Raw genomic sequence first — 21,121 nt, forward strand, 5'->3', positions numbered from 1 at the left:
TGTTCTTGGGGAGGAGTACAAGATTTTGCCCTTACTTATTATTTCCTTTCCAGCACAAAATGTAAAGAGAGGGCTTTTCTTTAAAGAGCCCATTATAGCACTTTCTCTGGGGGTGGCAAGAAAGGCATTGTGCTAAGACACATGAAAATCATGAAGACACTAAAGATATGCAGTATTTTCTGGAGAGATAAACCCAGGCTGACAGAGGCAATTTGAGGGCAGATATCTTATGTGTTTTTTTTGGGAGAAATCCAACATATACTCGATGGCATCTGACACACCCAGGATTGTGGGGCATGTCAATCCTATGCTCAGACAATGCAAATTCCCTTTACATTACATGTTTTTTTAGAGGCGAGGGGAATGTTCTGTGTCACACTAATGACTTGCGCGCGCGCGCGCGCGCGCACACACACACACACACACACACTCAGTTTCTGATGACTGGAAGTCTACAATTAGAATTGAATTCCTTGAAGTATAAACTTTCAGTTATAAGATGAATAAGATCTGAGGTAGTAAAACATGGTGATTATAGTTGAAAACACTGTATTGTATCATTGAAATTTGCTAAGAGGGTAGAACTTAAATGTTCTCACACACGCACAAAAGATTAATATGAGAGGTGATGGATGTGTTAATTAAATAGATAGGGGGAATCCATATGCATATACGTATATCAAATCACCATGATATACACTTTAAACCTTATAATTTTATATGGCAAGTACATCTCAATAAAGCTAAAATAAAACAAACAAACTAAAAATAAAATAAATAAAATAAAATAAAACCCAAGCAAACAACAACAGTAAAAAAATAGAATTGCATTTCTTTAGCCTAAGCCCCTGATTCTTGTTAGGTTATAAGAACCTTAGAATATCAGGTTTTGGGCATTTTGGTAGGGCAGATTTTGGTGGGGAAAATCTGAGAAGGAGAATTTAAGGATCTTGAGGGTTCCAGAGTGGGCTTTGCAGAAGCTCCTCCAAGGGGTAAGGTTGATGTAATACTGTCCAGAACAGAGAGAAACTTTGCTTTACAAATCTGAAGCAAACGATGAAGGACCTTACTAGCTCTGGATTTTGGGTTCCTTTTAAAACTGGAAGCATTATTTTATTTTTAACACTATGTCATAAACTCTTCAAAAAGTTACCCTACAATTTCTAGGAGATGCCTGTTCCTCAGAACCTGAGGGCACTGTGCATGGGCTTGTGATGTGAGTGAAATGTTTTGTGTATGTTTGAATTACATCTGGAGAGAGTACATAGCTTTCGCCAGGATCATAAAAAGGTCCTAAGGAATTGGAGCAGGAAGACCTGGCAACGTAGTCAGAGCCTCTGAAACACTCAAAGTTCAAGGTCAGGGGTGCTTTCGCCAGCTTGTTGGGGCACAGGTACTGGGACAAGTCTGTTGGCTCTGGGACCTGTCTGCCCACCCTAGTCTGTGGAAGGTCCTCCTACCATCACATGAACCTTGTCCTTGAAAGGTCCTCATGTCTCCTTTGGGCTTTTAAAAATAAAAACTCATTTTTTAATTTTTTCCAAACATAAAAGTAGAAACTTACAAAATGTGGAAAAACATAGTGAAGAAAATCAAAATTAGTCATAATCTTACTAATTAATTAATCACTGTAAACATTTTGAAAAAGTCCCATTCAGATTTTTTCTTTTCCTTTTGTCTTTTTAAGAGAGTGTTGAGGTCATAGAATGTCTACGAATAGAGGCCTTTTCACTGAACGTTACATCATAATCATCTTGCTTGCCATTAAAAAGTCTTTATAAGCATCATTTTCAGTGGCTGCACAATATTCCATTATATGGCTGTACTATAGCTTACTTACCCATTCTTCTAGTGTTGGGCATTTGCATTGTTCTCAGCTTTTTGCTTTAATAAATAATGCATGAGAAGCATCTCTGGGCAAGAAACTGTGCTTACATTTTAGATGATTTCTTTATGATAGATTCCTAGAAGTCTCTTTTGACTTTTGAAGATATTATGAGTTAAGATGTTGCTGAAATCCAACTGTAAAGTGTGAATTTTGCAAAAGACTGTGGGCAGAGAGGTGGGGCCGGGCATCTACACTCACTGGGCTTCTGTGGTGTACACAACACACCTCTAGGTGCTGGGGGTGTAGTGGAGACTTAAGAAATTAGAAGACCCAGCCTTTATCCTTGAGGGACTTAACGTATAGTGTGGAACCACAACTTACATAAATAGGCTAAAGGAAGAGATGCCCATATCTCAGATCCTTTGGGGAGCCATGTGTGAATTTCAGAATGCGGTAGTTTTGTGTATATGTTCACATTGCATTTTCTGGAGAGGGAGTCTATAGCTTTCATCAGAATCTTTTCATCTACAGAGCTACAAAGAATTTCAGTGATTGTTTTGGGTGTGTGGAGGGAGAGTGAATTAATCTTCCCAGTTTACATTTTTCTTTTACTATTTCATTTTATAGTTTTATAATAGAAAAAAATAAAATCGACCTTTTTTTTTTTTTCACGTGCTGTTAATATGACTGATAGAGTGTAACAAGAAGAGGGCAGTCAGGAGTCCTGGTTTTGGGGATCTTGAGGTAGGGTATAGGAGAGGCCATAGCCTGTACCCAACAGATGTGAGACAGATTTTGGAAGCATTTGTCACCTGTCCCTGCAGTGACCTACCAATCCGTTTACATGTAAATCTGCTCCTGCCAGCATGAGCAGGTGTTACATGACCCTAATGCCCACAGGACCATATTATCAGAACATTAGGTTATGCAGGTGCATGGCACTTTGGTAATACAAACCAATGTTTCCTCATCCCTCTGCTAGAGCCTCAGTCCTCACCTAGTTGCTCAGAGTTAAAGGTGCTTATTCTTATTCATGGTCATAGGAAAGCCAGCCAGCTTTCCTGATAAGGAGATGTAGAAAAGGCAAGGAGATACGGTCACCATCTAGCCTCCAGGCCCTTCATTCAGGGCCAGAATTAGATGTGCACGTGGAAATTGACAGCTATCAATTGTATTTATTTTCCAAACTCTGTTCTGGCCATGTCTATTATTTGGCTAGTTCTTCCAATGGGAAAATGAGAGAGCCATTTGCTTAGGCTCTGGCCTTTTCCAGGCATCTCTACTGTACAGATACATACAGTTGCAGGACTTTCACGGAACCCTATCTCAGCTCGACCTGTGAGAATTCGTGGATTTTGTCCAGTTAAGCGCCCATAGACAGGATGACTGGGATGGGGGCATGTGTCTCATCACTCCCTTTCCCCAGTGGTATCTCCCTCACCTGTGGCTGGAGTGCCCAGGACCCGATTAGAGGGTCTATGTGCAGAACATGACTGGACAACAGAGACCTGCCCTGGCAGGCATGTGCCTTAACTAGGAAGCTCCGCTAGACTTTTCACCTAGCATCCTTCAATCTGGCTTGCTAACAAAATTCATATAATTCGCTCTCTTTTTTTGGTGGTCAGGGGAAGTTCAAGTTGGCTCTTCATCCAGGTTTAGGTGATTTGTTTTTCTTTCCTGACTCATGGCTTCTGGCTTCTGTGGAATAAATCCCTCTCCTTCCCTGTCATTCTCCTTTCCTCTGATGCTTTGTTTTCTCTGGACCCAGAACAACTTAGTCGTGTGAAGGGCTTTCATATACCTGTAATTTATGCAGTCATCACATAAGCCTCAGTTCCATTGGCCAAAAGCACCAAACCCCACCGTGAGACAGTCGGGGAGGAACCGGCCACTGCCCACTTCAGGTACAGGGAATAGTTGCTCTTCCCGTAAGGAGCCGGAAAACACTAAACCAACACATCTGTGACCACTGCCGGCCCTAATTCATAATGCAAAGTAAACAAGCAAGATAACACTCAAAACATAATCTTTGTTGGTGGTTGTAAGGGAGACAGCTTAGACCTTTGAAGGATATCATTAAGAAATTCCTCCTCATACTTAATCAGACTCACCTTGGCCATGATTTAAGCTTATGAATTCTGGTTCTATCCAGACAGAGACACTGTTTTTTCCTCCACATATGATGTTTTAAATAATACATTTCAAATAAAAGTTATATTTTACATATTAAAAAATATAAAACATTTTATATGTAAGATAATTCTAATAAAACATATTTCATATTACATGTAAGAAGATTACATTGTATGATTTACTAGAACTCATATTTTATATTTAAATACTTTAAATATGTAAATATTTTACAAGTAACATATTTGTGTATAAAATGTTATATACATAAAATATTAAATGAGGCATTTTATATTATATTTTAAATATTTTAAAATATTTCAAAGCATTTCTAAAATATGGGCTATTTAAATATTTTAAAATAAATCAATGTTTATATCAACGCCGATGGTTTAATACTAAAATTAAGTAGTTCGGCTTAACTATGTGATAACTGAATACACGATATTGAAATATATAGAATATACCATTTTTACATAAATAAAAGGTGTTATAAAATATTCTTAAATAGTAATAAGATTATCCCATCAGGTCTGCTTCCCCTTCCAAGGATTAAAGTCTGGGGGCCACAGCGCCCCCTATCACTCCCTCTCTTCCAGTGCCCTGATCTGCCGTTTTTCCTCCCGCCTACAGGCATCGGCAAGAATGTCATCTGCGACCGCACCGCCACGCCACTGGACGCCTTCCGCATGATGTCGGCCGCCCACTACTACCCCAAGCTCATGAGCATCATGGGCAACGTGCTGCGTTTCCTCCCGGCCTTCGTGCGCATGAAGCAGCTCATCGAGGAGGGCTACGTGGGCGAGCTGCTGGTGTGCGAGGTGCAAGTGCACAGCGGTAGCCTCCTGGGCAAGAAGTACAACTGGAGCTGCGACGACTTGATGGGCGGCGGTGGCCTGCACTCAGTGGGCACCTACATCATCGACCTGCTCACCTTCCTCACCGGCCAGAAGGCGGTCAAGGTCCATGGGCTGCTCAAGACCTTCGTGAAACAGACCGACCACATCAAGGGCATCCGCCAGATCACCAGCGATGACTTCTGCACCTTCCAGATGGTACTGGAGGGCGGGGTGTGCTGCACTGTCACCCTCAACTTCAATGTCCCCGGCGAGTTCAAGCAGGATGTGACCGTGGTGGGTTCGGCCGGGCGCCTGCTGGCAGCAGGCACAGACCTGTACGGGCAGCGCAACAGCGCCGCGGAGCAGGAGCTGCTGCTGCAGGACGCCACGCCTGTCAGCAACTCCCTGCTGCCCGAGAAGGCCTTCAGCGACATCCCCTCGCCCTACCTGCGTGGCACCATCAAGATGATGCAGGCCGTGCGCCAGGCCTTCCAGGACCAGGATGACCGGCGCACGTGGGACGGACGGCCTCTCACCATGGCTGCCACCTTCGACGACTGCCTGTATGCCCTCTGCGTAGTGGACACCATCAAGAGGTCCAGCCAGACGGGCGAGTGGCAGAACATCGCCATCATGACCGAGGAACCTGAGCTAAGCCCTGCCTACCTGATCAGCGAAGCCATGCGCCGGAGCAGGATGTCCCTGTACTGTTAGCACAGACTGGGAGTATAGGCCTTCTGCATTGGGCCCAAGGAGGGGGAAAGGCACGGGAGAGAGGTGGCCTGGGAAGAGTGTGAGTTAGAGAGGTGGAGGGACATGGGAATAATGGCATCTGGGAAGGTGAACCCCAGCCCAGGTGAAGGGTTCCAAACAAGGCTGTTGGGAGGCTGAGCGAATAGCCAGAGGGCCTGCCTCTCCTGAGATCATCCCTGCTGGGCATTTGCTCCGGAGGAAGGAGGTTCAGCTGCCTCTGCTGCTCTTTTCTGTGAGAAGCAAGGAGGGGTGGCTTTCTTCATCATCTCATCCACTCCCCACACTTTGGCCTCCTTTGCAAGCCAAATGCTCCTGTGAGGTCAAGGCTCCGTATCTGATAGCAAGTTTAGTTGGTGTAGGCTCCCCCCAGCCCCTACACACAACTGGCAGGATATAGCACATCCTCACATATCCACACAAGTCTTGTTAGTCTGGGGAAAGGTGGGGGTGCGGTGAGTTGATGAGAAAGTTCAAATTCCACGAAAGCCACTTTAAGTGTCTGAAGGAAAAAGTACTTGGCAGCAAAGTGTACAGCTTTCTTGATTGACTGGTCTTCCTCATAGGAAGAACAAGGTAGTGTCTTCCTGATAGGCTCACTGCCCTTTACCTGGCCTCAGGTGGGTTAAGGGAGTGCCAGGAATGGCCAGCAGAGAGATGGGTTCTTTCAGCCAAAGAGGGAGAGCAAGAAAACAGATGAGGCAAAGAATAAAATATCCTTTTGAATTATAAAACTATAATGAGCCACCTTATAACACTACCTGTGGAGTAGAATTGAGTGTAAGAGGAATCCTGTACTGAAGTGTTGTCCTTTCAACTGGCTTTCTAGGCAGGGCCAAGGAGACAGCAGGAGATGTGGGTCTGACTACAAGCTCATATGCTGCCCTCAAGAACTGGGAACAGCTGTGTGCCCCAGTGTTGCAGTGGGTGTTCTCCAGCAGAAGGGACAGTGAGCCAGCCCTGGACTTGCTTTGTGCTCAAACGCCCATCTCTCCTACTGAGCTGGGGAATGGCTTTTAGAAGAGTCACCCAGCTTGTGGATTTAAAAGGGAAGTCTTCAGTTATAACTCATATAATTCTCTTCCCTTAAAAAAAGTCAAGGTTCTTTTTCCTTTGCTTTCACTATTCTAATACCCCCACCCAAATTTTAATAGGTATTAAAACAAAAAAGGCAACAAAGAGCATAATATTCAGTGTTTCTAAAATGGGGTTTTAGATCTCTCTCAGGTGTACCTTCATGTAGGGTTGAGAAGCTAATGTTGAAAAAAACATTCTATTCATTGGTCTCCTTTCTCTCTTGTCTTGTCACCCTCTGCTTACAGAGCTTTTATTGGAGCTGGCAGACTGCAGGCTCAGAGCAGGCAGTGCCAGAAGGGAACAACCTAGGGCACAAACACACACAAGGGTTTATAAATGCTCACTACCACCAAATGTCACTAAGATCGCTCTTAAAAATTCAGGCCTTGTCTTGAAAGAAGACCAAGTCAAATACATTTTGAAAACAGGGAATTGTCTTTTTGTTATTTTTGCTTATTCCTTCATTCCACAGAAGACATTTGTCAGGGTTGGATGTGGAGACTAGTACTTGTAAATCAACAGCTTCACAGCTCACAGAAATACAGCAGTTGTCTTTGGCACGCAACTGAGGTTTAGACTGCTTTTCAAATAACTGGCAGTAGAACTTGAAGAAAATTTCAGGGGCCAAGAGTCCTTCACTCCTCTACACGCTCCCTGGCTCTGAGTAAGCAGACACTGAAAATGAATGGAACCATCAGTTGTGTCCCCCATTCTCCTCCCAGAGTCAGTACACAATGGAGCCCAGGCTGCCTGGGAGTGCAGTGTAGGCATGTCCAAACGTCATGGGAATCGTGGTCATTTTCTAGCACAGAGGAGCAAGGCTTGCCTTCCTGGAAACAATCACCCTATTTCCTGGGGCCTTTACTACAACATGGTATGGTTAGTGGGCTGAAACTCTCTGTGGTATGTTAATGGTCCCTGTCTGTTTTCAGACTTCATGATGAAATGCCAGCTTTTGTAGCTATCAGTTCAAAACTAGAAATTTGGTAAAATGGAGGTCTCCCAGTAATAATTTGAGCAGAGGGCCATACCATGGACTGTTTTGGTTTAGGTTCTCCTAAATTGCCCTCAGGATAGCTTTTGTGGAAACTTTAGTGGAATGATTTTTTCCTAGCTAGCCTGAAAGGCTGTGGTTAAGAAAAAAGGACAGGAAACTAGAAGACTCTCTGGTCTCATTTTTCTAAGTTGTTCATAATCTAAGTAGGGAATTTAGGGGGGGTTTCAATTTGACGTTTCTATATTTAACCAAAATACTTGGGAGGATTTTATTTCTTCCAAAGGCCTCTGAGCTCTGTGATAGTCAGTGTCTAAAACAGAAATTCTTATTGGAGGCTGGGATATACAGAAAGAATATATGTTGTTTAAAAGAAGCATGAGAAATATTTTAGTAAGTGTATTCAAATGTTAGCTATTGAAATGCATGTAATAGGTAGATGCAGGAATGAGGGGAAGACTCAGATCGTTCTTTTTTTAATACGAAAATGATAGTCAATGGGTTTAAGATACTTCTTTAGTACTCCTTTTGTTCCTGTCTCACCACGTGCAAAGACTTGATTGAGAGCTGCAATATGAAGCTGAAATCTCAAAATCATGCCCTCAGGGGTCTGGGTACCATCAGCTGACTCTGACCTAGAATAAGTCTCAGCAATAATCAAGCTCTCTCTGCTTTGTTTATTGTGTTTCAAGGACCCAATATAATGGAGGCATCACTTCAGAGTCATCACATCTAGTTCCCTTTGACTGATTTCTTACCATCCTTGTTTGGATGAAAATTTTGGCTCATGCTGCTGGACACCTCTACAGCTGTCCCAAATTCTGAATTCTGAGAGAGTGGGTAGGCCAGGAGTTCTTACAGTGGCATCCACAGTGTTTGGGCATGCTCTGGGCTTATTTGGAAAGTTTATATTCCCTGCATTTTCTTCTGGAGAGAGAGTCCATGACCACTGTCAGTTTCTCCACAATTTCTCCTTTCAATGAGAGGCATGGCAGGGGACTACAGATACTCCTTAACCTACCTGGCAGCAGATACCTCTGTGTCAGGTGTATCTGAACTCTAGCAGCGGTCTTGGCCAATTCTTACTCAAGATGAACTTCTCCCAGAGCCTTCTCCCTTTGCAAAGAGCCATCCAAGTACTCTCTGCTCCAGCATTTCTTGATATCCACTGTGTGCAAGGTATTTTCAGTACATTACCTCATTCAATCCATGAAAAACAACCCCATCATATTAAATATTGTTATTCCCAATTTACACATGAGAAAATCGAGGCTCTGAGTAGAAAAAGAAGTTGCTCAGTCACACAACGATTAAGCAGAAGTGGGGTGTCCTGAATCTGAACCACGTTGCCTCCAAGAAGAAAGATTTGTTCCTCGGTATTTTTTTCAGGCAGGAAAGTAGTCCTTGTCCAACACTGTCAGATCTGCTCTCATGCCCTGTGGAGCATCTGTGATTAGAGCTGAATGTGACCTGCATGGGCCTCCCCTCTACTGCTGTGACACCCTCCTGTTGAGCAGGATGCCACATCTGATGTTCTGCCAGAAGGTTGTTTAGAGCTGCAAATGGAAGTAGTCAATTTTTCCTCCCCTTCTAAGATGGAAATATCACTCAACTTCTTTTAAAATCGACTTCCTAACTTACTGTTGATTGTAGGTAATGCAGCAAACTGCAGAGTTGGGGATTTTTAAAACGTCATCGGCCGATTATGATAGATGGCCTTGGCGTTTCCTCTCAGCGGTCTGAGTATAACGTAGGAAAATGTCTTTTCTCAGGGAGTGGAGCTTTTTTAAGTTCATGTGTTTGTGACTCAGATTTTAGCTGTATATTGCATTCGTTCCTTTATACTCTCTTTACTCTCTTCATCTTGTCTCATAGCCACAGTTGTTGCATTTGACCTGTGGTCATAAATTAGGTTTCTGATTCCATCTGTTTTACTCTGGTGGGTATGGGGCATTCAGCATTACTGATGCTATCCTGGGGAGAAAGTAAATCCAGTTGCATCTGAAGAGACTTCAGAACCCAATATGGTCAGTTCCTTTATTTTACAAGAAGTTAAGTGATGGCCAAGGTCACACTGCTTCTTAGTGGTAGAGCCAGGCTGGAAGCCCAGTTTCTGACTCTAAGTCACATCCTGCCTCACACAGCACCTTCAGATCTCTCAGATTGGGAGAGGGAGGCTCAGAGAGGTAAAAAAAACTTGTCCGAGGTCCCATGGCTAGTTGGTGGAAGAGTCGCAATTAGAACTCAATCTGCAACGGACTGTATTTCCTGAGTTGTTGCAGCTGAATCAGTTTTCCAGGAACTCACTTATGTCTTGAATGTACTCATAAAACTAGCGGTTTAAAATGTCCCATTGTGATTGTAATGTGAAGTTATCTCTAATTTGTATTGTATTTGGCGAGGATGGGACATAATTTCAGATGTGCACCTTCAGTATGTCCTGAGACCTGCTCTACTTATACTCCCCCTACACCTCTTCTAGATACAGATCTAGCTTAAGACTCCTGTTCCACCTATCGCTGACTTTTTTGGGGCCAATCAAAGCCCTGAAGTTTACCAGGCAGAGGCCATGACATTGGGGAGCTCATTAAAAAATCAACTATCAGAGCCCTGCATTTCAGTTCTTTTGTGGGGACAGGAAGGTGCACGATGAAGGAAAAGCTGTGCACTTCAGTCTTAACCGGCAGCCAGCATCCCTAACCCTAGGCAGAAGAGGGGGCAGATGGGGGTGTTCCATTTCAGGGGACAGTCCTGACTTCATTGGGCTGCCAGGACTTCTCACAAGAGGAGGGAAGACTCCTGTGCTGCTTTAAGAGGTGATGGGCTCTAGTGGTCTAATTGGAGTCTGGAGGTGAGGCCAGTACCGTATCTGAGTGACCGTATCAGTTGGCAGTGTAAGATGGTGGCCTACTGACCTTTTCCTTCTCCACGTCACAGTCTCTATTTGCTGGAGCCCTTGGGAGGGCTACTGAAGTGTCTGGCTCTCAGGCTATTCAAGCGTTGCACTACTGAATACTCCTGAATCTGTTGTACCTGTTTCTGTTTACACCAGCAGTGAGTAGAGGAATGACAAGACCACTTTATATGTCATGGTCGTAGGCTTAGTGTGGCAATCAAAAGCTTACCTGGGCGGGTGGCCAGGGCCTACAGAATAACCATGGCGTCACATTGTCTCTGTCTCTCTCTCTTTCCTTACCCAGCCTTCTGTTGTCCTCTGCAGCCATCACAAGGGCTAAGCTGTCAGATGAGCCGCTTGGTTTCTCCTTATGAATGCGATGACTTACTTGTGATTCTAGTCTAATTCCAGGTAGAGAAACAAAACAAAAGCAAGTGACTTGACCAGCTCCATTGCTCCCCTCCTTCTCTTTCAGGCATCCAAATGCATTTAGTATTCTGTCCCTGTGCCTTGCCCAGGGGAAGGAGAAGTTTCTAGCAATTATGGCTTTCTGTTTGTTGCCTGGTGCTTTTACAGTACTTCATTTTTTTTTTTTAACCAAAATTGCATTTGTTTGGTTGTCATTGTCAAATATATATTTATTGTGTTTTACAAATATGAGTATATAAATGTATGTCTATGTATAAAACCAAACTTATGTATAAAAAGTCAAGGCATGTATACTAGATATTTTAAAGAATTATTTATCAAGGGAAAAAGATCTGTGTTATAAAGTAAAAAGAGTCTATATTTTCTATATAATGTAGATAGCAAAAAATAGCTTATAAATTATAGAAGGTTTTGGTTTTTTTATCATTAAAGAAAAAAAAGGACAATGAATGCAGCTGTTCTTCATGTTTCAAAGGCCAAACTCCTGTGGGAGGTGGCCTTCCCTACTGGGCTCACGGCCGTGCAGTCTGTGCTCCAGGCCTGGGAGCCGATGCCCAGTGCCACCCCTGCGATGTTCGTGCGCCATGGTTGGCATCACTCAACCAGCTGGCATGTGCCACTTCACACATGGCTTCTTGCTGTTCTCCACAGTTTGCATTGGTGGGATAAAGGAAAGAGAGTAGTAAATAAAAATTGAAGAGAAGAAACGATTCTAGCTGTTTATCTGTTTATTAGATGCAGGTGCTCTAGCCCATGAGTCAGGTACCTGGCCAGTTTGTGGGATTTGAAGCAAGAATGGGGGTGGGAATGATGGTGGTGCATTGGGGTGTGTGTGTGTGTGTGTGTGTGTGTGTGTGTGTGTGTGTGCATGCAGCGTGAGAGAGGCTGTTCATGTGTCAGCATCCGTGAAGCTGAACAATGGGAATCAACTGACCTGCTTTTTGATTGTAGATGTATTGAGTGTTAGAAGTGGAGGCACTCTGGAGCAATCTAGTTCAAACTCTCATTTTGGAATTGTGGAAATGGAGGGGAGATAACCTATCCAAGGCTACTGCGTGTGTGTGTGTGTAAAAGCCTAGTCAAGATAAACAAGAAGAGGACGACATGGACTGTAGAACGGGGAGCTAATTTTAGAATTCCCTATTATTTTGCTATCTTAACCTAATACTTCACACCAAGCTCTGAAAAACACTTTCTAACAGGTTCAGTTGACTATTTACAAAAGCATCTTTGCTTACTTTGTTCTTAGCAGCATTTAACTAGACCAGCTTGAAGTGAGCTCAGCCTAATTTCAAATCTGCATGACACAAGGTCTCTAATGGATGGGCTAGCCTTTCCTTTCCATCCTGTACTGTCTCAGAAAATGCACACAGGGAATTCTTCTGGTCGTGCCTCTCCTTCACTTAAAATTAGTTAAGAATTAGAAAAATTATACAAAAACTGAGATCTCATTATTCATTTCTTCACGTACAGATCCTGATGTTAATGCATTCAAAACGCAGCCCATCCAGTGAGACAATAAATTGCAGCCAACTCCTGCATTCATATGGATTATTACAGTATACACACAACAGTCTCACACCTTATAATACTGTCATGATTCCAAGAGCAATTCTGAAGTAGGAAGTAAGGCAGAGTGCTTTGTCAGAGCAGAAACTGCCATCTGCACATAAAAGGTATGGTTACGATGGGGTCCAGTCCTCCGAGTTTCTCCCAGCAGAGTGGCCTGGGAACTCTACACTCCTAAGCATTCGTGTACATATTAAATCTAAGAGCTAGTTGTTCCTTCACAGATTTGGAATCTCTGTGATGTTGGTGTCTCTCAGTTTAAACCCATTCCTTTTTTCATAACCAGGGATTATACTGTTTCCTACTACATCATAGGATGTGATCAGTGTTGCTTTCATAGTCTCTGAATTGTTGCTTTAAAAGAACAGATGCGATTACATCGCAAGCCATTCCGGTTGCTGTTTACTGGCCAAATGAAGAAACATCTATGTATCTTCTACGCCCATCTACCTCTCCCCTCAACCTACCCCTCCCCTGCTACAGATACACGGAATGATTTTCTAGTTTCTTTTATCTCCTACTCCTATTATTTTGTGCATTTTTAGTACCTGTTGTGACAAGTCTGGGTGGTTCAATCTGAAAAATAAAAGGACTGCTACAATTGTTATGAGAATGAATTATATATATACAAAGTATGCAGAATTTTGTATAGACATGAAAAGAAAAAAATTTCACCTCAAAGTAGTAAGCTCTCATTTTATTAACTCATACTTCCCCTTAATCTTGCCCAGGCAGCCCCTATATGCACTCAGCAGTAGCAGTGCCCCTGCTGGAAGGCTGTCCAAGAAGTGTACATGACAAAAATGGAAAGGACACTACTTCATAGAGTTTGGGCCAAGTCACAACCAGCTAGACAGTGTTACAGCTTACTTGAGCCAAACCCCCTATACGAAAGCTGATGCAAAACAATTCAAATCCTTTGCTTTCTTCGTACAAGTTCGGGCTTCTTCTTGAATCCTATCTCCGAGTCTACATCTGCTGGGTAAATTCCTGTGACAACTTGAGCTATGACAGAATTTATAGCATTGCTGAGGTCCAACTACAGCTCTGCAAGATGAACTCACCATATCTAAGTGGTTTTTGGACTTCCTTTAAAATATTGTAATTATGAGAACACCTTTCTCACCTAATTTTACACAGATTCTGATCACTTTTGATCAGACCAACGTCTCTCCCTTTAGCCATGAGTGAAAATGAAAGACTAACTGCTTTTTAGGTTCCCTTCCTGGGCAATCACAGATTAATTCATTTCTTGGTCAATGATTTTGTACGCTGATGGGGCTCGGTCCCCGAATTGCAATCTGGAATGTATACATATGTAAGCCCCATTATCTGTGGCCCATTCATCATTGGCCACCAGTGCTTTGGAAGAAGGATGCCATGGGAAGGAGGAACTCTAGGGCCTTGAGTGGCTGCAGTAAATGTGGAGAGCATGCCCACAAAACCCACAAGGCTCCCTCCCGACAGTCTTCAGTCTTGAAATCCCCCAGGTCATTAACTCCCTTTTAAAGAATACTGAGGGGTCTAAGGCAGGCTGAAATTAGACCAGGGATGTTTGAGGCTGCCTTTGAGTGTTCAATCACTCTGGACTCCTCAAAATCTAAGACCAAGAAGGCAAAACAGCTAGTGAGATGAAAAGAAGGGGAGTAAGACCAGAGCCCCCACTGTCTTTCTAAGCCTTCTGAGGCCATTGTCTGGGATGTGGTAGCTAACAGGTGAGCCTGAAGGAGCCAGTCCGTCTTCAGTGTGCTAGGCGCTAAAGAATCTGGACTTGAAATTCAGGTTCCTGTCATGAAGCAAAAGAGAGCTAGTCTGAGAATAGGTGTGCATTAGTCAGCTGTGAAGAATTAAAACTATATGTAACACCAAGGAAGCAAGTAAGAGGGAAGAGATGGGAACAAAAAAGAGAAGAAAGAGCTGGGGGTCATGGAAGGGGCAGCAAGGGGATAGAGGGTGGGGGCAAAAGTGGTAGTTTATTCCAAGAATAAATAGATGAAGGGGATAGGCCAGAGCTACGCATTTAAGATATGGAAGGTTCTAAAGATAAGTAAATGTTACATGAGATATCTGAAATACTGTTTATCTGTGGCTGACAGGCTTAATCTGTGCTCTGAGAACAGCTTGTATGAGGAGGAGGTGAATAGATGAGAAGAGATGAGGGAGGAATTCTTACAGAAACTTCAAAAAGTCTGATGGACCCACTTTTAGAACTATTCAAAACTATCGAACTGTTGGCATTTGCTAGAAAAGTTTCAATACCAACCACTGTGTTAAATGAGCATCAGACCCCTAAGGGCACCTTGGATCCCATCCTTCTTTCTTGTTGTTTTTCCTATTTGCAGTTCCCCCAAACCTGAAGTCTTCAAGGATTCAACATCTGCCACATCACTCAGTCCATTAGTCCATTCCCGGGCCTCTGGAACAAACTCTTCACTCAAGAATCTGTTTTAGCTTTATTTATTTATTTATTTATTTATTTTTTTATTTGCACGCACAGGGTCTCTCACCCATCCTCAGCTTTCAGGGACCCTGCTCTCCAGGCCATCACTACGATCTGCTTTCTCTTCTTGCACCACAGTATTTCTGAAGAAAATCCTAGGAGGAATAGGCCAGGTCCAGCAGGAGTGGATGCTCATTAGCTGCATCCAGCTCTGGCCTCTGCTCTCTTGGACTCCCTGTATCAGTCCTCAGATTGGTCCTGGGTCTTCTTTTTTTTTTAAATCTCCCCAGGTAACTGAGCTGCAGTTCCCCACTCCCCAACCCCTGGCCTCTCTTCTACTCGGGTAAGCCAGCCTGGCATTTGGGGCACACCTACTCTCATTTGCCTCTTGGCTACCATTCAGAGCCCTCTCATTCTGGAGAACCTAAAAGCGAAAGGACATTACGGAAACACCTGATCTCTTTCCGTGGGTGGCTGTTAACACTGAGTGTTAATGGCATGAAAAGGGTTTTCCTGAGCCTGTCAGCAGACAGCTGGCATTACCACTGACAGTCCTAGCACTGGGTGAGGATGGAATCCTTTTCAGCTCTGGAATGCCTTTTATCCTCAGTGTTGAAAGCTTTGCGGAAATTAGGCCAGGGCTTGTGAAACAACTCAAGCCTGGTCACAAACAACCCTGAAACTCTAAGCCAGAGCCTCCTTGTACTTTCTTTAGCTGGCATTTCGAAGTCCTTGACCCAGCTAAAGGGCTTGGAAGAAGCCTTTTCACAGTGACATGTTCAGATAAGTTAAATCCCCTGAAATTCGGCACCATGGGGTTGCATCTTCAAGGTCTGATGTACTTTTATTGATCCACGGGCTCTGAAGTAGTCCAGATCTGAGGGAACATTGTGAAACCTTCAACCTCAGGAAGAGTCTCCCAGTGCTTCGTCCATCCATGTCACATAGAAAAGCCCATAGGAAGTATTGCCCTGGCTATGGCCTGACTGAGGGTACTGAGTCACTTTAGTGACCTGGAAAAATTACCATGGTACTCAAATTCTTGTTTCTCTCTATTAAGAAATCACTTATAATCTCAATTTTAAAAATCTCATTACTTCCCATGTTTAAGTAGCTCGATTCCCTGGGTTCGTCTGAATCTCATCAGTACAGTCTTACAGGTGAGGTTACTCTGTTGAAGATTAGAATTTTCCCAATGTTTTGTCACTCCCTAGAGTGTTATTCCATGTCATTGCAGACATCGACATTCCAGAATTTCATGGACGGAATCTTTGGTTTGGGGAGGCATGGCTCAGAACTTCTCTCTTAAGTACATCGGAGGTTCTAATTTTCTACTTCCTACATAGTTACTAGCAGCCACTTCTCTCGTACGTCTCATCATGTACCCCTCTCCCCCTGTGCGATGAACCCTGTCTGTCCACGTATTCACAAACTCTATTCCACTGTCCTTTCCGTCGGATTTTTACCTGCTCACACGCCGTTCCTACCCAGGGAGTGGCAAAGCCCTGGCCATTATGTCCAGAGAAGTGGGGGGCTGCCACACTCATTGTGTTCTCAATTCCCCGTGCCTTTCCTCTGAGGTCAGGTTGTTCTCAGACCTCATTCTGTGGCTGGCACCTTGGCAATGACCCTATCCAGTGAAGGACGCGCTCTGTGGATGCCAAAATAGGCCCCAAATCTCCTGGCAAGCTAGTTTTCTTGAGATAAAGTTCTTGTTCAGTGGCCGCCTTGCCATGGTGCTTGATAATAGACCATTTGTAGCCTTTTTAGAGCTGTTTTCCAAACATTAACTAGTTCTAGTGCAAGAGACTTTCCTTTCAGCTAAGAAATATAATTAACTGTCCATTCTGGTTTTTATGTTCTGGGTCACTAGTTGGCAATTTTTCCTGCTCCAAGACACCTGAGAGATGGCACAAACTATAACGGGAGTTATGTGTTCTGCAATCATTTTTGCTTCGATTCTTAATCAGATCTGCCCTCTTCCCCACCGGTGCGCCCTAAGTCCACTCTGGGAGAGAGACCAACTCCACAAACTCTTAGGCTGGGGACCAGGCAAATGTAGTTTCAAAAGTCATCACTAGACCAGTGTTTCTCAAAGTGCAGTACCCAGGTCCCAGCAACAGCATTACCTGGGAAGCTTGTTAGAAATACAAATTCTCAGTCCCAGCCCAGACCTATCAAATCAAAAACTCCGATAGCAGCCCAGCATGCCTTCCAGATGAGTATGATGCCTGCTTTGTGTGGGCATGCTCTAGGTTGAGTCTTTGTCTACCACTTATTACCCAGTAAGAATCACTGTTCCGGAACAGTGACTCTCAGCCATGGCTGCATCTTAGAATCACAGGGGGAGTGTTCACAAACTACAGATCCCCTGGCTCCACCCCTAGAAGTTCTGATTTCACTCATCTGCCAGAGAACCCAGACAATTCTAATGGCTGAGCAGGGTTCAAGAACTACTCATGCTCTTCTCTTTGCAGATTTTGACAGATTTTGTAAGTAACCACCTGTTTGTTCCCCACTGCCTCCTTCCAGCACAGAAGTAATTTATTCCTTATAATTCATCATGATCACTCATCAGCCAGAGAGACGACAGGATGTAGGACAGAGCATTGCCAGAGGGGGAGACTTGGATTTCTAACTTCCCACCCACCGCTACCAGCTGCAGGACTTCGGGAAAATTAAATCCTCTTATCTATGTAGACCTCATCTCTAAAAAAGGAATTGTATTCATAATTTCTTCCTTTCTTCAAGTCAGAGAGCCAGTTGACAGTCTCTAAAAGTCTTTTCTAGCAGAAAAGTAAATCTTAGATTCAAAGAGCTCTTAAAAGGTCAGAACTTGTCTTCAGCATAGAATTGCTAATATTGATTTTACTCCCTTCCAGGATAGGCAGAAAATATTGTGAGCTGGTCAGTTTTGTGTCTTTCCAGTATTTACAGGTATGAGTTGAGTCTAAAAGTTGTTACTCAGGCACAGATGCCAAAAAGGAAGCCATTACAATGGTTTGTATTATTAATCTGCCTTAAAATGTTCTAGTGGGTAGTCAGCAGTCTCTCTGAGGCGAGCAGCCCACTTCCTTGTTCATCCTGGCTCTCTCATGTTCAAGGACATCACTACTTTTCACTTCCGCCCAGCTACCGCTTTTCCTCCTAACTCCTTCTTTGCTTTCCTTTCGGGCCCTGCAAAAATTGTACAATAATCAGCCTGTGATGAGTCTTCATGGAGCTCTTCCACATACTCCACTAATGTATGGACTCCCATGAAAAACAAGTGAAGTGGGCCAGGAAAGAGAAAGTGAATAGGTCGATTGTGTCCTGAGTCAGTTGCTGCTGCTTCTTATTATTTTGGTATGCTCGCTGTCTTCTTTCCAGAAAACAAAATAGTTTGGCATTCCTCTCCCTCCCACCTTCCAACAGTAAGTAGTGAGATTAGAAGGCTGAGAGAAGATGGCACTCTGTTTCAAGATGATGTTGTATCAACAATACTATGCAAATAGCCAAATGAACCTGTAATGTCTAGGAATTCTTTTAGAAAGAAAAACTATAAAAGGAACCCAGGGACTTGGCCAGATAACACAGCCAGGCCTTCCCAGATGTGGCCCAGGCTACCATGGGGACAATGGTATTATGCTCCACACCTTGAGGACCTACCTTCGATTCTTATGCTCACCCCATACTCCATTTCTATAATCAGAGAACTTCTCTTTTCCAGAGGAGATGTTCTGGAAAGGGGCCTTAAGAGCTAGTGAGCTGTATACAGGTCCTAAACCCTTTAGCATTTTCTCAGCTTGAGTTTGGGACACTCAAGTACAGATGGCCAAGAATGATCACTGTGCTTTTTAATAGATGTTCTCATAAAAATGAGGGCCTTTTATTCTTTTACATACATGCTGAGACTTGTATTCTGGATCCCAGGTCTGCAGTTCCATCATGTCACCCAGGAGTTTCTCAGGGAGGTAGGTAAATATTTAGATATATAGATTCTACACACAGTTCCTTTTTCTTTTTCTTTTTTTTTTAAAGCACAGAAAACATAAAAATTATATCTTTATTCAAGCAATATATGCACATAGTTGAAAAGTTAAAAGGTACAGATAAAGATAAAAATAAGTAGTACTGTTAACATTTTGCTGCATCTTTCTAGGATGTTTATATATAAACTTATATACATAAACATATACCTTTTAAAAATAGGCTATCAAAAGTGCTATCAATTTTTAGGTTTAGTAGAAATTGTACGGGTTTGCTTTTCAAGATGTACATCAATGGCCTTTAAATTTGGGACCCCTGTGTCATTCAAATGGATTCCACACACAAATTATTGGAGTTACTACAACCTTTATGACTAAAGGGATTTTTCTGTACTGTTTAGTTTTTTGGTTGAATCTTTGATTCATTTTTTTTTTTTTTCTAATTGAGAAGATGTTTTAACCTCTGTTGAGGTGAGTGGCAAGTGAGCAAGGGAAGCTTCCTCTATATTTGCAGCTAGCATCACTGCCTCAGCTCCACCTCAGATCATCAGGCATTAGATTCTCATAAGAGCACCAGTCCCTGGTACCAAAAAGGTTAGGGACCACTGCTCTAAGTCATTTTTGACTCTTATTTTCTCTCACTTCCCATATATAACTGGTGAGGAAAACCTCTTGGTTCTACCTTTAAAATATATCTATAATCTGATCACCTGTCCACCCTATCCACTGTCACTTCCCTGTTCCAGTCATCATTATTCTTGCTCTAAAATGTAGTATATTAATAGGGAAGTTGAGGTATTATTAGGCCAATAGGATCAGGAGATGACTGCCATTGAAAAGATAGCTTTTTAGACCCCCGTCCCAAGAGGAGGAGCATGTCACTTTATGACCCCATGAGAGGACACACAGGGAAGCACCTGAGTGAGTCAGGAGGCAGTGGGAGAGGAAGGGAATTGTGGGCAAACACCTTTATTGTGGCGTCCATGGGAGGAAGAGGCAAGGCAGTGTAAACAAGCTCAAGAATGGCAGTGTGAATAGCTTCCGTGGCTTTGTGCATAAGGGTTGTTCCTAGTTGTCTGGTACCAGGTCCTGGGATAATTAGGGCCAAGAACAGTGTCCCAGGGAACCCAATAAGTGGGGTGGTTGCGGTGTGGGATCTGGATTGGTTGGTTTGTATTTGAAAAGCATGACCCTGGGGCTAGGAGTCCTTCTGAAAAGAGGGGCACTGAGGGAGACAGTAGACATACACCTGGTGACTCAGGCGTATTCAGGTTGTCCAGAATGAGGCGTGTCTGGCATATTCATATAGGACAGATGTTAAAACAGAAAATTTACAGAAGCTAGAAACATAGTTAATGCAATCCCTTGCTTGAATTTCTGCAAAGGCTCCTAACAGGTATCCTTGTTTCTACCCATGTCCCTCTGAAGTCTATTGTCAACATAGCAACAAATATGAGTTAGATCATGTCTTTCCTCCATTCGAAACTCTCCCTTTCACTCAGAGAAAAAACCAAAGTTCTCAGTCACCAATGTGATCCAACTGCCTCCCCATTAACCTTTTTGACTATTGCTGCTACTGCTCTGCCCACTGTCACTCCGCTCCACTCTAGGCATTATCCTTCAATGCCTTCCCATGGCTCTTAGGAGAAAATCCCCTTTCCTCACTTTCTATAACCCTCCCAATCTGAATGAATTCATCTCTGACCCCTACACAAAACCTAATACGCACATTAAAGCACCAGGTATCCGTGTGGTTTCCTGCATTCCTGTGTATCTCTTTCAGTACACTACAATAAGCTTCTTGAAGGTAGGGACATCTATTCCTAGTGCTTAACACATAGTGGGGACTCAAAATGTTTGCTGAAGAAGAATGAATGCTTCCAGCCCCCTCTGGCCCCATATATCCCTTCTATCAAATCAATATCTCTGGGGGAGGATCTGATAAACTCATACACACCAGGACACAAATGATCAATTTGGTTGAATCTTTTGATTTTTCCAGGGCTCCCTGCTTTCTAATAGTAAAAAATCTTTTTGGCTTTTAAATGCAGACGAGGGCAGGGGAAGAAAGATTTGGGGGGAACTGGGAAAAACTTCCTGGCAAGTCATATTGTATGTATGGACATCTACCCCGTGTTTGTGCAGTGCTAAGCAGGTGCTCCTGAATCAAGACAGAGCTCAGCATTTCCCCTTTTATTTCC

At 43.3% G+C, this 21,121-nt stretch overlaps 1 protein-coding gene across 3 annotated transcripts in view; it reads left to right on the top strand.

Annotated features, from left to right (window-relative positions):
* GFOD1 (Gfo/Idh/MocA-like oxidoreductase domain containing 1) overlaps window positions 1-7,051 on the top strand; it is a 97,993-nt gene extending 90,942 nt beyond the window's left edge. For all 3 annotated transcript variants that reach the window (XM_039857973.1, XM_039857974.1, XM_039857975.1), the window contains one exon: window positions 4,592-7,051. In XM_039857973.1, coding sequence (XP_039713907.1) covers window positions 4,592-5,511 — 920 coding nt within the window. In that variant the 3' untranslated portion in view covers window positions 5,512-7,051. The remainder of the gene's footprint in view (window positions 1-4,591) is intronic.
* The last annotated feature ends 14,070 nt before the right edge of the window (window positions 7,052-21,121 follow it).

The sequence above is a fragment of the Pteropus medius genome, unplaced genomic scaffold (assembly GCF_902729225.1).
Source record: "Pteropus medius unplaced genomic scaffold, Ma_sr-lr_union100, whole genome shotgun sequence".
Taxonomy (NCBI): Eukaryota; Metazoa; Chordata; class Mammalia; order Chiroptera; family Pteropodidae; genus Pteropus; species Pteropus medius.